This window comes from Dendrobium catenatum, unplaced genomic scaffold (genome assembly GCF_001605985.2).
Source record: "Dendrobium catenatum unplaced genomic scaffold, ASM160598v2 fragScaff_scaffold_1730, whole genome shotgun sequence".
Taxonomy (NCBI): domain Eukaryota; kingdom Viridiplantae; phylum Streptophyta; class Magnoliopsida; order Asparagales; family Orchidaceae; genus Dendrobium; species Dendrobium catenatum.
This window is the reverse complement of record NW_021320192.1, coordinates 228,267-245,997: the sequence shown is the minus strand read 5'-3', so window position 1 is coordinate 245,997 and position 17,731 is coordinate 228,267. Positions and strand designations below refer to the sequence as shown.

The following is a 17,731-nucleotide window of genomic DNA, read 5'->3' as shown; positions in this document are numbered from 1 at the left end:
CTATAAGGAAGGGTCTTATTTGTATTCAACAATAAAAACTAGTAGAATCATTTTAATTGGGTAACACCCAATAATTTATTTCTTTTTAATATTTTCCACGTAAAAATCTTAGTGTCTCTTATGACTCTTGTATCCCTCTCTCTTATCTGTTGATGTGCTGGATTTTCGTATAAAGCTTGTATGTTAAACTCTATATCACTCTACCATCACAAATATTCTAGGACGAAATAATTTTATTTTAATTAGTATTTAATGAATATCATTAAAATTTAAGTAGTATTAATATGATTATTTAAGATTGGTGTGATTAAAATTTTAATTCAAAATTGATTTGGCTAATATATATCAACTAACATAATTATTTACCAATTAACTAGTTAAACAAAATCACATGTATAATAATTATCTTTTACAATTTGATTATAAAATAAATTTTATATTTAATTTTTAAAGTACAAAGAATAATATAATATAAACATATTTTTTACTAAAAAATAAATTATTTTAGGTAACCCTAGGTCCTTGGCGCTTGGGGATAAGATGACCTCTTAGTCCCTCAAATTCTGGTGGCACCAATCGGTTAAAATTAATATTATACTCTATTTTGGGCTTCTGATAAATAAGCCAGTCCGTCGTCTCTTCTCGGGCGAACGACCAACCCCTCCACCTGCTAGGGTTTCCTTCTTTGGATCTTTGGATTTACAAACCCTAGATACGCTAGTTCGTTGTTTCCCAACCGACGAGCACGTCAAAATCCCTCATCCCTTCGTTTATTTCAGTTTTCAGGGATTTCGCAGCCTGCGATGCATCTGGTGGGCAAGGCGCCGAACGGGTTCTGGGGCCGCAACAAGCGCACGGCTTCCAAGGAGGCGGAAGAGGGGGAGGAGGGAGGGCCATGGCTGAATCTTTGGCTGGGTAATCTCTCTGACGAAACCGTCGACGAGGATCTGATGGCAGTTCTCGGTAACTACGGTGCGATGGACGCGGTTACGTCGTACTTCCCTCGGCCGTATGCCTTTGTGTACTTCAGGACCATCGAGGATGCCAAGGCAGCTAAACAAGCACTCCAGGGAATTGTGATGCGTGGAAAACCCATCAGAATCGAGTTTGCCCGACCGGTTGGTGTCCATCTACTGCATAATTTGATATCTTTGTCTGTTTTAGGCATGATCTTTTTTTTTTCACCAAGTAGGAATTATGCTTTGGAGCGGATGATCTAAATGGTAAATATATTTTGGGAATGACTACTCAGTATTTATATCGTGGAAGCAACTAATTAGAATCTAGTTTATGGCGATTGTTTTATGTAGATATTTTAATTTGGAGGCTGAAGATGGTAAAATCATGTTTAGCTTGGTAACAGCATACTAGTACTGCTTAAATTTTCAACATACGACCTTATTATCAATTATTTTTGAGCTTGCTCCTTATGACTTCATCTAATATTTTGACATGTACTAGCATGTATCTGCCAGTAATTTATGGGTATTAATAGTGTCTGCATGTTTTTAGCATGATCGTACTTTAATTCTTAGATTCCTTTATAACGTAACAGTTATATTTCACACTAAAAGTAGAAATCCTTGCATAGTTATTATTTTTAGATGATACTAAGTAAATTGGAAGCTTTGAAAGAGTGCTATGCTATGCCTTATGTTGGACATTTTGAGAACGTGCAAGAATTTGATTGATTTGGGATAAAAACCTCTTAATCCTTTTATCCTGCAATTTAAACTCCTGTTTGAGACTAAGACTGCATCTAGAGTTATCGCCAAAACAGTATAAATACCCTATTTGCAAACAATATGAGTTTGCTTTTTTCTACTAGAGTTATAGTTTTTGATAAAATTTCTGGAGCTGAAAAGGATTGCTTTTTCCTGCGTCAATTTACTCATACCTTACAAGAAATCAATGCTTCTTCTCGAGGTTTTGTTTGGTAAATTGATTGAAACATAGATATCTAAATAAACAGATTTTTGCATCAAGTATTGTTTATCAACTTTTGTTGCCTTATTGAATTGACAAAATGAACCAAAATTCATCTTCTTATCCTGCTATTCTTCTGTTGTTGGGAGTTTCTTTCACTCATCATCCTCTTACATCTGTGCACCTGCATGACGATCCTAATTTTTCCGATCGTAGTCCTTTCACATTTGCTACATTATATTACCACCTTGTTGATGAACCTTAAGTTTAGTTTTTATTGCAAGTTCCAAAGTTATTAATATGCATCTCAGCATAACTCTTGTGCTAGCACTATCTTGGTGAGACTTATTTGTGATTTTGGTTGTTTGAATGATCTATGTGCCCACTTAATGTAGTCAGCAGAATTCTAACTTAGGGACTTGTTTCTAGTGAACTATTTTTTAATGAGAAATGTTGTCCTCATCATTTCCTAAGCGCAAGGAATCAATAAAATCTGAAATTGTGAATTAAATTGATAAGAATAGCATCTTAATGCTCACTTAACCCCGAGGCTTGCGATGGAAGGTTATTAGAGTACATTCTAAATATTCCAAGTTGTTAGATTAGTTATTTTATCTGTAAATATAAATATATAGTGCAATAACACATAGTTGAGCTTTTTTGGGGAGCTTGAGTTTTCATAAAGTCTATAAATGTTAGTATTGATGGCGTAAATACTGTTGCTTTTATGTTGTGTTGGATATGTGGATGCATAGGTTGGTCATGAATGCTAGTTTTTCCCTTTTAAAGGTGTGTAGGGCACTTGAAAAAAGAAAGAAAGAAATAAAATAAAATATAATGCAACACAATACTTGTGTCTCTTTTTTAGTACATCGTGCTTCGTCCTCTTGAATGCTTCATCTTGGCATGCAGTCATGCACGGGTGATTAGAACCATCATCATAATCATTAGCATTATCTAAATTATTTGGGGTTATCTTTGTGAATCCTCAATTTTCGTTCATTCCAATATAGTGTTGCATGAGGTATTAAATTTATTATTCACAAATCATTTAAAATAAATTCTATTCATGCTACTTTAGATCTACCCCTTCATCATAATCCTCTGACATTAATTTTCTCTACTTGCCGATTTTGTGTAATTTTTAGTCTTTATTGTACTTGTCGAAGCCACCTTAGTCTATTTTCAATTATCTTAACTTTGATAGATGCCACTATAACTTTTTCTCTATCATTATCATTTCTTAACCCAATTTTTCTATAAATTCATCTCAACAATTATCATATACTCTTGATGTATTTCTTCATTTTAACTACCACCAGTTACTAGCCTTAATTCTAAAAGTTATATCTTTATCTCTCAATATAATTGATCAAAGATATTACATTCATCAATCATGATTATCACTTTATCTTTTAATAGTATTGATTGATAATTGTTAAAATCACACACACTGATATTATGTTTTGTATAAGTTATCTTTATTATAATAAGTTTAAGTCATTTATCTTATTTTATCCATTGTTCTAACATTTGACTTATTTTAGTAAATGTCTCGTTGATTGTAACTATGTCATCTTCAAAAAACATACATTAAATTACTTGAATATGAATTTCATTTGTAAGAATCTCTATAATTAACACTAAAAGATATTGACTCAATATTGATCTTTGATATAATCCTATCTTAATTAAAGCCTCATTGGTCATCTTATAATTACTAATGCATGTTATTGCTACACCATACATAACTTCAATTGCTATAAGATATCTTTGGCATACACTTTCTTTCTTATATTCTGAAGAAATTGAGTCCCATGATACTTCTCAAGGTCAATAAAAATCATTTGAAGATCATTGTTTTGCTCTCTACACTTTTTCAATAATAATTGTAACACAAACACTTCCATGATAGATCTTTCTGGAATGAAAGCAAATTAATATTTTGAAATTGATAAAAACTTTAAAGTACATATTTCATTTCTCTTTTCTATAACCTATGACTTAAGTTTTATTTCTTTAGAGTTGCACAAATCTCGAACATCTCATATGTTCTCAAAATGGGTGCTATGGGGGAAAGTATGTCCAAAATTTGAAACTCACTTCGTAATTGCTTGAATTCAAATCAAAATTGATTTATTTTAGCCAAGGTTTAAAAAAGAGAAATTGGGGATCGAGGCATTTTGCTTAGCGAGGCGAGGCGCAAGCCTCGAGGTGGATCGAGGCGTAAGCCTCAAAACAAAAAAAAATTAAAACCCATGAACTTAAAAATAATTCATAAAAATGACAAAAATAAATTAAAATATCAACATATTTATTTGATTCGTCATTATAAAGATATAAACTATAAATATCAATATTAAATGTTATTATAAAATGAAAATTTGAAATGAGGCTCAAAGTAAACACTCATTTAATACTTAAATACACCATAAAGATTATAATCCACTACGGCCTCATGCTTCCTTTCATATTTCTCATAATAGCCCTCATATGTAATAATTATATCATCCTCGAATTCTGACTCGAACATTCTTCAATTATAACATTTTTTTAAAACTCTCCATATTAATTCACATTGGATTCAATGTAATCTAAAACAAAGCAACATATTACAATTACAACAAATTAATCCATTATATTTAAATCGCCATTGAATTTTTTTTTTTTTTGAAGTTTGAACTCCACTTTGTTATTTTCTTTAAATTACTTGTCAAGTAGAAGTTATTATCAATTCAGTAATCATTTTAATATTAGCATTGATATTTTCATTCTTCTTATCTTCAAACACATTCCTCCCTTTTCAATTTTAAATCTTTTACTATTTTTTGTTATTATCCATTCATCTTTAAAAAAATATATCATTAACAACCAAATGATTTATTTCATCATCACTAGTTATTCACCTTTATAATTTAAAGTGTTTATCTTTTAAATTTTTATTAAACATCGCACAACCATTCAACCTTATTCATTTGTTCTATAACAAATTAGTTCCTTCTCTTTGTATAATAGAATAAAGTATATAAATTATTAATAATAATATATAATAAAAATTTATAAAACTTAAGTATAATGAGGCGCTGCCTCGAAATGTCTTGAGGCATTAAGCCTGGAGGCGTGCACTTCATTTAAAAAGGTCATAAGCCTCACTGACACTAGCGAAGGCTTAAGCCTTGAGGCACTCATTATGCACCCTAGTTCAAGGTGCGCCTAGAGGTGTGAGCCTCGAACGATTTTTTAAACCATGATTTCAGCTCAAGGATAGCTTGCCTGTTATTAATTTGAGTGAATTCTAAATTTATTTAATATGTGATATATGTAAGCGTGCACTTACATGATATGATATACATGCACACAAATACATAGGCATATATTTGTTATAACATATCACATGAATCGTGAATATATACTCATGTATATTTTTTATATTTCATGATATAAATTTAAGAGCACAACCGCAATTTTATTATATTTCTTATTGTACAAGAATGAAGGAAGAAGAGAGGAGTCTTGAGAAGCATCCAAAGAGGGTTTTTTTATTCACTAAAAAACAGAATGAAAAGTCCAAAAGAAGATTGGGGATGGTCTTTCCCTGTACAAAACCAGATTATCTGATAAGTTTTATGAATACCTTAGATATCTGACAAAAAAAAACTAAAAGGTATACCATGAGCTGTTCCCTAAAAATGGAAGAAACATGAGATAGAAAAAACAATTGTTGTTATGGTTGACAACATCATGTTGAGTCTAGTGTACAATACGAGCATGTCTCTATCTTTGAGGATTGTGCTGGAGGATATAACGATGGGGTCACTATCCAATGCGGACATGAGATGAGTTGGACACCTTAAGGGTACAATTAGAAGGTGATCGATGATATGTCGATTGTTGGAAGAACCTCATTTATGTTAAGATGGTGTATAAATTAGGGTTGAACGCTATACCACATCTTAATCTTTACCCTTTGGATTGTATTCAAAAAGGGACCAGAGATGAGATTTTTTTTTCAGAGATGAGAATTGATTGATGTGATGATATGTGAAATGTTTCCACTTGATATCTCATACCTTCATGATAGATATGTGCTATTGTATTGATGTTTTTATTAGTGTCAGCTTACAAAAAAAAAATTACCTTTTTGTTGAAAAAGACTTCGACATCCTGATTTCAAACGTAATAATTGTTGGGCAAGTAGTTTGATTTATTAATGTAGGCTAAAAATTTCTAATGATGATGTTTTGTTTGGTTAAAGAAGAAAGGCTAAAGTTATGCTCTCTTCCTTCAACTGCCCATATACATCAAAAAGAAGAAAAAGTTTGTCTTCCAAAAGAGTAATTGAGCAAGAACTGCCATAAGTGGTGAAACGTCCATTGTTGAAGGAGCTTTAAGAGTTACCTTCTTAAAAAGTCAAGCAAAAAGAGGATAATAAGAAATCAGTGTCTCATCAATATTGGTTTGGTAAGATTGACAGAGGAGACATACTATAGAATGAAGTCAAACCAATTAGTACACTCAAGATATGATTTTGGACATTTATAGGAGGTTCATAAAGAAAAAAATTCTATCGATCCATGAACCTAGCTTTTAAAAGATTTTTTTTTTTAAATCTCTTCTAAACTTTCTAAACGATGTATTGCCAAAAAAAATGGGTAAATTAGGGAGACTTTAAAGTTGACCTCCCACGTACTTGACATGATAATTTCGCATAATTGAAATCCCCTCCTAAAAGGGGACATGATAGAGTGATCAAATTTTAGTTGGTTGTTAATCAGATCATCCATGATTAAAGTTGTATGTTAGATTGTGGAAAGATCAAAGAGATTGTGTTTGTTGAAGTTCAATTAGCCAATTTCTCTAGCAAAATTGTTGATTGTAGCAATTCTCATGTCACATGGTTGAGATCAAAGGAGTTGTCGATAGGAATCTGTAGACTTCATCATATTGTCTATCAAATATCATGTGAGGGAGATCAAAGCTTCAGAAGAAGAGGAATGAGATGGGGTTTATCTATGTGCAACTTTAAATATTGTAGGATTATAAGTTTGACTTCCTTTTTTTTTTGGTAATTCATCAGCCAAGTTTATATGTGAACCCTATCAAACGTTTTTAATCATTCAAGGACAAAATCATTATAATTAAAAATATGCTTGTCCTCAACATTGCTATATAGTTCGTTGCATAAATGTGGGAAGTTTATCTGAAGTGGCACTATTGAATTGAACTTTGCGTGGTAGGAGTAATTCGTGGCCACTTGACTCCTGTGGTTTATATACTTTACAGATCATGTTCAATCCATCATGTTTTCTTAGTCTGTACAGTGAATAAGACATATGCGGGGTAATAACCAACATGTTTCCTTAGATGCCTGAAGAGTGACTGATTGTGGGGTACTTATTTTGCTCCTACCTTTTGTTGGGTTTTTAGTGCTGCATTTATACCATCTGAAATCCCTTTCTTATACTTTTAATTTTGGTTTATTGTGTACTTGTTGAGTGCATATTGAGTTTTCCTACAAATTTGGTGCTGGGTTGACTTTCTTTCTGTAAATTACAGGCAAAACCTGGGAAAACCCTATGGGTTGGTGGTATTAGTCAATCTGTCACAAAGATGCAGCTTGAGAATATATTTGCGAAGTTTGGGGAGATTGAAGATTTCAGATTTCTTCGGCATCGTGGTTCAGCATTTATTTGTTTCCATAGAATTGATGATGCCATTGCTGCACAGAAAAGCATGAACTGGAAGCATCTTGGGGGTAGTGAAATACGTGTAGATTTTCAGAGGTCACCAACTCTAAGAAGGGTATTTATGCTCTTAGCGTGTTCAGCTTATTTCTTTTTTAATTTTGATTGCACATTTATGTTGCTTTCCCCTGGTTTAATTGCATCATTGTATTCACAATACAACTAGCACCTTAACAACTCCATATTGGAATACATGGCTATGTTGCATTTAATAGCTAATTCGTGGTTTTTCTTATTTGATGATGTGATTGCGTTAAAACTCAGACCCCTATTTGGTTTTACTCTTTTTAGTTTCAGCCTAATGAACTTCTAATATGATCAGGATTGGGACGCAGAGCATGATTACAGGAACAGTAAGAATCTGCTACCAACTGATCAGTTATTATCTCCTGATGAGGTGAAATATTTTCATGACTCCTCTACCCACCTTGGAGCAAAGAGACCTCTGGTATGCTTGTAACTAGTTAAGCCCATTGTTGATTTTTAACTATTATTCTATTGCTTGTTTGATTACTAAAATTATATTCTTCTTCTTTCTTGATAACTGTATCAGCCACATGGAAGGAAAAGGGATGAACAGCTAAGTAATGTTCTTTGGGTGGGTTACCCACCGGAGTTGCAGATTGACGAGGAGTTACTTCACAATTCAATGATTTTGTTTGGTGAAATTGAACGAATTCAGAGTTATCCTGAAAGAAACTACTGCTATGTAGAATTTAGAAGTGTTGATGAAGCTCGTCGTGCTAAAGAAGGATTGCAAGGACGTCTTTTGGGTGATAGTAGGATACAGATTTTGTTCTCTAATAGTGAGCTAATAGGAGGCAAGGAAAATACCCCGTTTTCTGCACCAGAGGTCTTTTTGAATGAGCCTTTTTTTGGCCCAGTGGAATTATTTGGTCCAGGCCATTCAATGGCTTCAAACCGTTTTCCTGGACACTTAACTCCAAATGCTATTCCTCGGACTAATATATTAATTAGGCCATTTCCACAAGGATTTGATCCCCAACATGGTGGTTCGGACTTCCATGAGTTTGGCGGTGGTATTCATAACTTTCCTGAAAGCATCATTAACAATCCGATGGCTTCAAATTTGAAGAGGCCGTCGCCTTCTGCGCCTGGTCTAATCACTTCTGGACCTGTAATACGCCCACCTTTCAGGCCCTTACAAGCACAACGGGATGAATTTGACATTAGGGAACCAAAGAGATCAAGAGTTGATGGCTTTTTCCCTTCAAGTGATGCTCATTTCCCAGGAAGACTAGTTGATGTTGATGACATGCCGGACTTTTCTGGCTTACCTCATCCAGATAGAAACCTTCTCAGTCATCGGCAGCAGACTCCTGATATTCGCGGCCATGATCCTTCAAGAGCATCTCCTGGAATTGACTACTGTTGGCGTGGTATTATTGCTAAGGGTGGCACACCTGTCTGTCGTGCGCGATGTCTGCCTATAGGAAATGGCATAGAAGCTCCATTGTAATTCTCATTTCTTGTGAGTTTGTACTGCTTTGCTTTGATAGGTTATTTTCTTCTCTTATGTTTGTTATTTGAACTCTTTGGCAGCCCTGACATAGTTAACTGTTCAGCAAGAACAGGATTAGACATGCTTACAACTCACTACTCGGAGGCGGTTGGTTTTGATATGGTGTTCTTTCTTCCCGACAGTGAAGAGGATTTTGCTTCTTATACAGAATTTCTAAGATACCTAGGTCAAAGAGACCGAGCTGGTGTGGCAAAATTTGATGATGGGACTACAATGTTTTTAGTGCCTCCATCAGATTTCTTGACAAAGGTTTTGAAATATTCTGGTCCTGAACGCTTATATGGTGTCGTTCTTAAACTGCCCCAGCAAACCACCCCTGCGCAGCAACTACAAGCTATCATTCCGCCTGTTGATGCCATAGATCCACAGCTGGGGCGTGCATCGCAGAGAAGTTATGGTTTTATGACACAGAATGAGGACCAATCTTTGAAGGTAGATTATGGTATTAGCTTGCAGGAGAGACCAATACCTCATGCAGGGGCTGAAAGGCCAAGGTTGGTGGTGCATTCAGAGGAACAACATGCAATTTCGTCACTTGCACAAGATCACTTGAAGAGCCATGAAACTACATCCCAACCTGAAGTTTCCCTAACGCCTGAATTAATAGCAACGCTAGCCTCTCTGATCCCTACAAACAGTCATCCATCTGCTGTGATGCCTTCCCAGATGCCTTCAAGTTCTGCTGGGATGCCTTCCTTTTCTGGTCCTCCAGTAAATGATAATGCAATGTTAATGCAAGGCTGGGGTCAAGAAGGAAGGAGCACCTTTTCTTCTACTCCCTTAGAGCATAATATATATAATCCCATGCAGAATTTACCACCACCAGGGCATCAGTATTCCAACCAAGCCCCAATGGTTCATCAGTTTCCAAACTATACGAACATCACAAATGGTGTGGATAACTCATTTCAACCTGCCATGGTTGGCATGCCACCATTGCAAGAAGCCTCTTTACAAATGCAGCAGGCTCCTGGTATTATTGGGACTGTAGGGAATATAGTTTCATCACAGGTTGGTCAATTTCAAGTCCTCCAGAGCAATCAAGCTGCAGATGTAGCTAGCATCTACAACTTGCCCATCAGGCACCAATTTACACCTGCTACTCCTGCCACAACTCATAATGGAAGTGTGTTGCAGATCCCAGCAGACACACCTGTAATAAATGACAGATTGAATGTTGATTTTTCTAATCAAGCTCAACACTTACATGCAGCTATCCCTGGTTCTGGCCAGGGCAACTCTGAAGGTGATGCCGATAAGGATCAGCGTTACCACTCTACTCTGCAGTTTGCTGCCAGTTTGCTCCTTCAGATACAACAGCAGCAGCAAGCCAAAGCACAGGCTGCACTGGGATCTGGAAGTCAACAATAACTATGCTTTCTCCTGGTAAGTAACCGTCATACCTAAAGTTATTCCACTTTTATGTTTGATAAGGTAGTTGATAGTTTATACTATACCTTGAAATTTTCTTTTTGTTGATGTGGGATTGATTTGCTGCATAATTTGGCTTGTTTTATTTTTTAGCCGACTATTTCTTTTTAAGCCCTTCGTTGACAAAATCTTTCATGTTTTTTTTGTTGACCTTTTTAGTCAGCCTATGGAAAATAGGGCGTAACTAGAACTAATTTCTTAGTTTGAATTCAAAAACATCCTGGAAATTTGCGTGATGACAAAGTTAGAAGCAGTTTTTAAAGGAGATTAGCTAGTTATGGAGGCAGGCTTACACTTTAGAAAGATTTTGTTACATAAATACCACCATAGCTTGATGTTTCTGATTAAATATAGAAAAATGGTATTGGAGTACAGTGAAGATACCCTGGAGATAAAATGCTTCATTGTAAATGATTGTTATAGCATGAATTGCCTAGCATCAAGACTTTCATAATTGGTGGAACACAGTATTCATTGATAAGAAAGTTTGCCGTATTGGAGCACGATTTTGATTTTGCTAGTGTTTAGTTTTAAATTTGTCAGCTGGATGGATTGGTTAAAAGCCCTGACAATGCTCTATACAGAATCATGTCAAAGAGTGAGATGATTCGAATCATCATAATTTTAATTCAATTATTGTAAATGAGAGATAATGACATGCACTGGACTTGAGTGTTCCTTTGTTCGGTTCTACAATTGATTACTAAAGAAGGCTACTATTCATTGTTGGCATTCACCTCCCATAAAATTCTATCATTTTTAGGATGTTATGTTATAACCTGGATGTAAAAATAAGCCATTTCTGAAATTATGCTTCTTTTTTATGAGAAGTTTAGAAGTCTCCCTTCTTTTTCCTTGTGAATTCCTATGTGCTTTTGGACCTGTCATTCTTTTCAAGCCTATTTTGTTGCCTAGAGGATATTCTACCCTTTTTCTTTTAGAGTACATTACACATTTGTGAAAATGAAATCTTTATTTTTAGAGGGTTTTGAGACGGCTTTTCTTGTTTTAAATCAATGTGGATATGTAATTACATCCCAAATACCTAGAGGATTTAGCAACGTCATTTTTCAAGCAACCAAATGAGCCTAGGTGAAATTTCTAGAAACCTCGCTATTATTTTTTTTTCTTTGATATAGAAAGGTGAGTTGCTTGGCCAATTTTTTAGGCTAACTTATACCATCTATTTGTTATGCTGTTTTTGTATCATTAGGCAAGATCAATGGTGCAATAGTTGATGCAGTAGTACCTTGGCGTGTAAACTTGATAGTCCAGTAGTTGAAGACTAGTTTGTGAGGCATTTGAAATGGTGGGCGCCTCTTTAGAACCTCAGTCTTCCCTATACGTGTTTAGATTTTATTACTCCATGCAATTTTTCATAGGTTTCTGTGCTTTTTCATTCTCTTCGTAGCCATCCCTTAATATGATTTGGTTTTGTGTGAAAATTTCATTACCCTTCTTAATCTATGTGAACCATAACTTCAAACTTCAAACTGATCAATTGTAGGAAATAGAAATAAAGGGGCCTCAGTATAAAATAAAGAGAAGGGATCATGATGAATGCTGAGAAGATTAACACCATTGGCCACACCCCCGCCCCAAAGTTTAGGCTTCAATTTTTTCACTTTGTTCTCTAGGCCATGCAAGGTAACACTGGAAGTAGAACAGAGGTGGGTCAGGGAGAATGGAAAGGAAGAGCTAATGGAATTTTTACACTAACAAATTCAGGCTATACGGTATTATATTAAGGGAAGGTAGAGTAATGCTTCACTCCCCCCAAAATTAGAAAGTTCAGGATTTTCCTATTGCTTGTGCCCAAGTCAATGTGGTGCCACCTTAATATTAAGGGTAGACTATTATTTCACTCACCAAATAAAATATTGAAAAATTAAAGTTTTTTTTTTCCACGTGCCCTAAGTTTATGTAGTTATATGTGGCCTATTCTTTTTTATTGGGCCGCACAGGCTTCAGGAATATGAAGCAATAGGGAAATTAATGCTGTAACCTAATTTCACTTCCAACCACTTGGTTTTCTGGTATTTGCTTTTGATTTTTTTATTTTTTTGGTAGTTAATATAAGCTCCCTTTTTTCACAAATTGTTTACCTCTTTTAATTAGATTCATTCAACAATCTTTTTAACGATCTAGGATTAATGCTGGCTAGCAGCTCCTATATTGACCTTTATTTCATGATTAAACATCGAACATTGAGTGCATGTGTGATTTCATTTGCTTCAAGCATGACGAAATTATTTTTTAACTGCTTCGCTGCCCTTTATAATTGCTTGCATCATTTCTCATTTAATTCTATTTGTTATTTAGCATTTAGTTTTTAATATTCTTTATGGATCCATCACTCATGCGCATCTTTTATTATTTTGAAACTCTTGCAAGATTTTTGATATTTTAGTGTGGTTGTGCTGAAATTATCTAATTTTCTTGTTCTAAATTTTTTCTTTGTAATTATTTATTATTCTTTCTTGTTAAAATGAATACCAGATTTCTGTTTTTTTATAGTGTATTTTAGATATTGTTTATTATATATGCTATGGTTTTATACTCTAAATTTGTAGTCAGCCATCAAGTACCTTCTCTAGGACTTTAATCTTGTGATTGTGGGTAGGCTCCCTCACAAAGGTGTAGAATCGGTCAAAATCAAACCTTTTTAATTTTTTACTCGTTAGTCGGCCATGGAAAAAATTGTATCAGGTTTGCTGCAATTTATATCAGAATGATAAGACAATATATTCCGAATTATAAGAAAAATGCTCAAAATTAGAAAGACATTTAAACAGAAACAAAATGCTGCCACATGAGACTACCTGTGAACCCTTTGACCTCTCTGTGACCCTGTTGCACCCCCACACTGACCTCTTTAGCACGTCGACGAAACTGTCTTTTGACCAGATGTGAGACCCAACTAAATGATCCCATGCTGGAGTCTCTGCCATCTGCATCGCCTTCTTCGTCGGCATGTCTCCGCCCTAGAGTTTATTCTTGTTTACATCCAACCAAACATAAAATAAATTCCATGGCTTTATTTTACTATCAATTACATAATCTTAAAAAATTAAAATGCATTGCATCTAATTTACACTCCATTTGAAATACTTGAGTATCATAAACACTCACAACTAAATAACTCCTAAATGTTTGGCCATAATTTCTCGTCTCGGGTATGAATCCGCGAAAAAATTATTGTCTTGTTATTTGTTAAGATGGCTTTTCCAAAATACCTTCTCTTCCGAACCTCCGTGTTTCCGCCGATCTGAGAAAAAAAAATTTACATTTCCTGTTGCAATACTTCCGTTTAAAAAGGAAAAAGAAAAAAGAGCCGGGGAATCAAAAGAGACTTAAATAACTTATAAATTTCTTCTAATTTTGAGCATTTGATTATAATTCCAGCTGTTCCATCTGATACAAATTGAATGAGGATATGCTAATGCAATTTTTATTCTTTGGCCAACTTGAAATGAAAACCATTCCTCTTGATCGTGTATGTTGAATGATGCTCACTCTAAACTCTTGTATCATTTACGCGTTCCCTTTCTAAAGCTCAACACCATTCTCTTTAGACCCGTATGTTATCCTGCTCTCACCACTCCTTGTTCACGTCATCGTCTTGGAGCGTTTGCGTTTGCGTTGATGCGTTTCCAAACTTAAAAAAAGTTTATAAGAATAATCTTCGTTTTAAAATGGAAGAAGCGAGTGAACATAACATGGTCAATTAATAATAATTTCACATAATACTTCTATTTTTAGAAAAGCATTAAATCTCAAGTTTTAGCCTTGACTGCTATTTTTAGGCTTCATTGGGGATAGTTTTTTCACTGTCTTGTAAAGTTATTTTTTAGTACTAAAATCTATTAAAATTAGGAAAAAAATAGTGGTCTAAAGTTGTCACGGATGAAGATGAAGCATTGTGACTGTTTTTTTACTGCTTAAAATAATTTTTAATAAAAAAAATTAAATTTTTATTAACAAGCAGTGGTCTAAAATCTTTCCAAACGAAGGCTTAATCTCCTCTGAAATCTCGACAAATTTTAAAAAAAAGTACATACGAGCTCCTCCTGCTAACAACAAATAACAGTACCTGGATATTTTTCATGACTTAGAACATGAATTGTCGCTAATTCTATCAAGTTTTCCTTTTTAAAACGGTTATATTGTGTTGATGTTAAAAATATCTTAAAATTAATGAAACCATAGCGTTGACTATAACTATAGTTACTGGAATTTCTAACACTATTAGTTAGGAAGGATTTTATGTAGATAATACCTGAACCAAACTTTTATAATATTGAATCATTAATCATTAACACACTCTCTTCGTTAATAACATCTCATTTCGGCATGTTTGGAGCGAGCTAACACGTATGATCCTATGTAGATAATCTAACTGTATTAACTTTGTTAAAGTACATCGAGTTTTCAAAAAATAAAAATAAGTAAATAATCGTAATACAACTCCTGCTATGATGGGGTCATATACAGATCTTCTCGAGTTAACACTAGAAAATCTGTTACGGGATAGCTGGAATGAAATATTCTGTACGTAATTCGTGGGTTATTTGAACAAGTTCTATTCCTGATGGGCATTTGCCATTCGGCATTGATCGATCATAGGCGTGAATTAGGTTGAATCAAACTTGAGGTGAGGCAACCTGGCATTAATTTGAAATAAAAATCATGGATTTTGTCGCTGAGATGCTCTCGTATAAATGATCCATATTGCTGCAATTGCTCTATGATATGATTTAAAGCTTTTGGGTTTTCCCCTTGTCAGCAATTATGTTTTAGGTAGATTTTCGTTATAGAGATGTTAGTTTAATTGATCTCAAACACAATCATCTTAATTTAGTTTAATTACTCCTTGAATCACACAATCTCACTATACATTCAGGTTTTGTTTGGGATAGTTTTCTTATTACTTTTTAAAATGACTTTCTAGTACTAAAAAGTTGTTTGAAAATGCTGCAAAAAAAGTTGTCTTAAACGAAGCCTGAATCATGCGGTTATGTTAATTTTTCTACCTAATATATGCCTCTAATTTCGTTGAATGTGGATGCAGTAATAAGCATATCACTATGTTATTTAAGTAAGTTAAAAGAACAATATAAATAACTTAGAATGAACTCCAGCGTCTATATATATTCATAATAATCGATGTATTTAGATTAATTTTTCTTATAATTATAATGCGATTAGTATTTTTTTTTATTTACCTAAAAGAAAGAAATCTGGAGTAAATATTGTAAATTGTCCATGAATTTGATCATAATGATCTTATGGCAGAATGTCTTAATGATGATTCGATCCTAATTTATATACGTTTGATTATAAATTAGTATTAATTATTATAATGTAATTAATTATCTGGTCATTGTGATTACTTTTTAAGCTAAATAATTAGCTCCGTTGCTAATATTTATGTATGGAAATAAATGTAAATGTTATTAAGAGTTGCTATAAATTTAAGATGAAAGTTTGATAGGCTTATAAATCAGTTAAAATACCTAAATTTTAAAGTTTTCTATCAAATACTTGAGCTTCTAAAATGATTTCTTTATACGGTTGAGTGGAAGTACCAAATAGCTACCTTAAAATAATCTGTAGTTTTACTTTAATTGTGGTTATTTAGTAACATTAAGCTTTGATTATGGCTGTAATTAAACTTTTTGTTAACCCGAGCATTATCTTTTTAAGGTTCATTTATTTATTTTTATCGACCACCAATCAATTTTTGAATAGAATTTGAGTTTTAAATTTTATTTATTAATTCTTTTATTGAGAGAGTGCAGAAGTAATTATATTTTTTATGTTGAAGGTTTAAATATGTATAGCCAGTATTTGAAATAATTGGATTTTTAAGTTTTAATAAAAGCTAAAATTATTTGCCATGTGATCTTAATTTGTTTAGTGATCTGTTCGAATCTTCACAACAAGATGTTTTAATTTATCTATTTGGTCATTTATTTGATATTTTTATCTTGGTTTTTTTACAATAATATATTTAATTTTTAAAGTAAAAAAAATTAATTATTGAATTATTATTTAATTGAATTCTTAACTAGCCGGCGTTTGTTTTTGTTTAGGGTGACTTTCTTACCGTTTTTTAAAATATAATTTGTATTAAAAAGTTATTTTAAGCAGCAGTAAGAAAGTCTAAAATGAAATATATATATGTTATGGCTTATGATTCCTCGGATTTAGAATGTTGAGAGGTATCATTTTTTGCAGTGATTTTATATATATATTATTTGCTTGAAATATGGATTATGGGAGTAAATTCTGCAAAATAAGCATGAATATTATTATAATAATGATTCTATTGCAATTTTGATTTTATGAAAGGAAATTTACTCGTAATTTTCATGCAATTATAAATGAGTATTAATTATAATGTTAGTTTTGTTAATATTTCTTATGAAAGCTTCTCATCTGTGAATTAATGAAATAAATATGCCTTTCAAAAAAAAAATTATAGACTTGCAATAAAATAAATTTATTCAGCAGATTTGAATATTTTTCTATTTAAATTCATTTTCTACAATAAATTTTGTATGTTTTTGGTTCTGCTTCAAGGTTACGAACCTTCTTCATATATCGCAGGAAGGGAAAAAAAAAAAGTTTTGTCGACAGTAATTCTCAACGTTTGTCAGTCAGCTCCAGGATTTGGCTACGGAATCAAAATGCGTATCTCCATCTTCAACTAGTTTTTATTTTTATTTTAATTGCGTGTATTTCGCCTATGTAACTTTTATATTTTAACGCCATAGAAAAACTCTGTTTCTGTAAGCGAATTTCATTAACTTTACGCCTAATATGTCAGCCAACCAACTTCTCTCTCTCTCTCTCTCTTAACTTTTTTATTGCTTTCAAAATAGATCATTTATTTTAAAATAATTACAAAAGATCAATGCTTTAACTTCTGAGTTTTGAATTTAGGCTTTGTTTGGGATACTTTCTTACTGCTTTTTAAAGTATCTTTTTAATATACAAATTTTAATTTTTGTGTTAAAAAGTTGTTTTAACAAGTAGAAAGAAAGTTCTCTCAAATGAAATCTTAATCTTGCCTATAGGTGAT

General features: G+C 33.2%; 1 protein-coding gene across 3 annotated transcripts; it reads left to right on the top strand.

Annotated features, from left to right (window-relative positions):
• The first annotated feature begins 574 nt into the window (after positions 1 to 574).
• On the top strand, positions 575 to 17,494 carry LOC110106972 (flowering time control protein FPA). Of its 3 annotated transcripts, none has more exons than XM_020837084.2 (6): positions 575 to 1,118; positions 7,483 to 7,728; positions 7,993 to 8,118; positions 8,224 to 9,146; positions 9,234 to 10,599; positions 17,257 to 17,494. In XM_020837084.2, exons 1-5 carry the CDS (start codon positions 804 to 806, stop codon positions 10,582 to 10,584), a joined length of 2,961 nt encoding a protein of 986 aa, XP_020692743.1. In that variant the 5' UTR covers positions 575 to 803; the 3' UTR covers positions 10,585 to 10,599; positions 17,257 to 17,494. The 3 variants fall into 3 exon arrangements, with proteins under 3 accessions (XP_020692743.1, XP_020692744.1, XP_028557321.1); XM_020837085.2 differs by having other exon boundaries at positions 17,230 to 17,262; XM_028701488.1 differs by lacking the exon at positions 17,257 to 17,494 and having other exon boundaries at positions 9,234 to 13,186.
• The last annotated feature ends 237 nt before the right edge of the window (positions 17,495 to 17,731 follow it).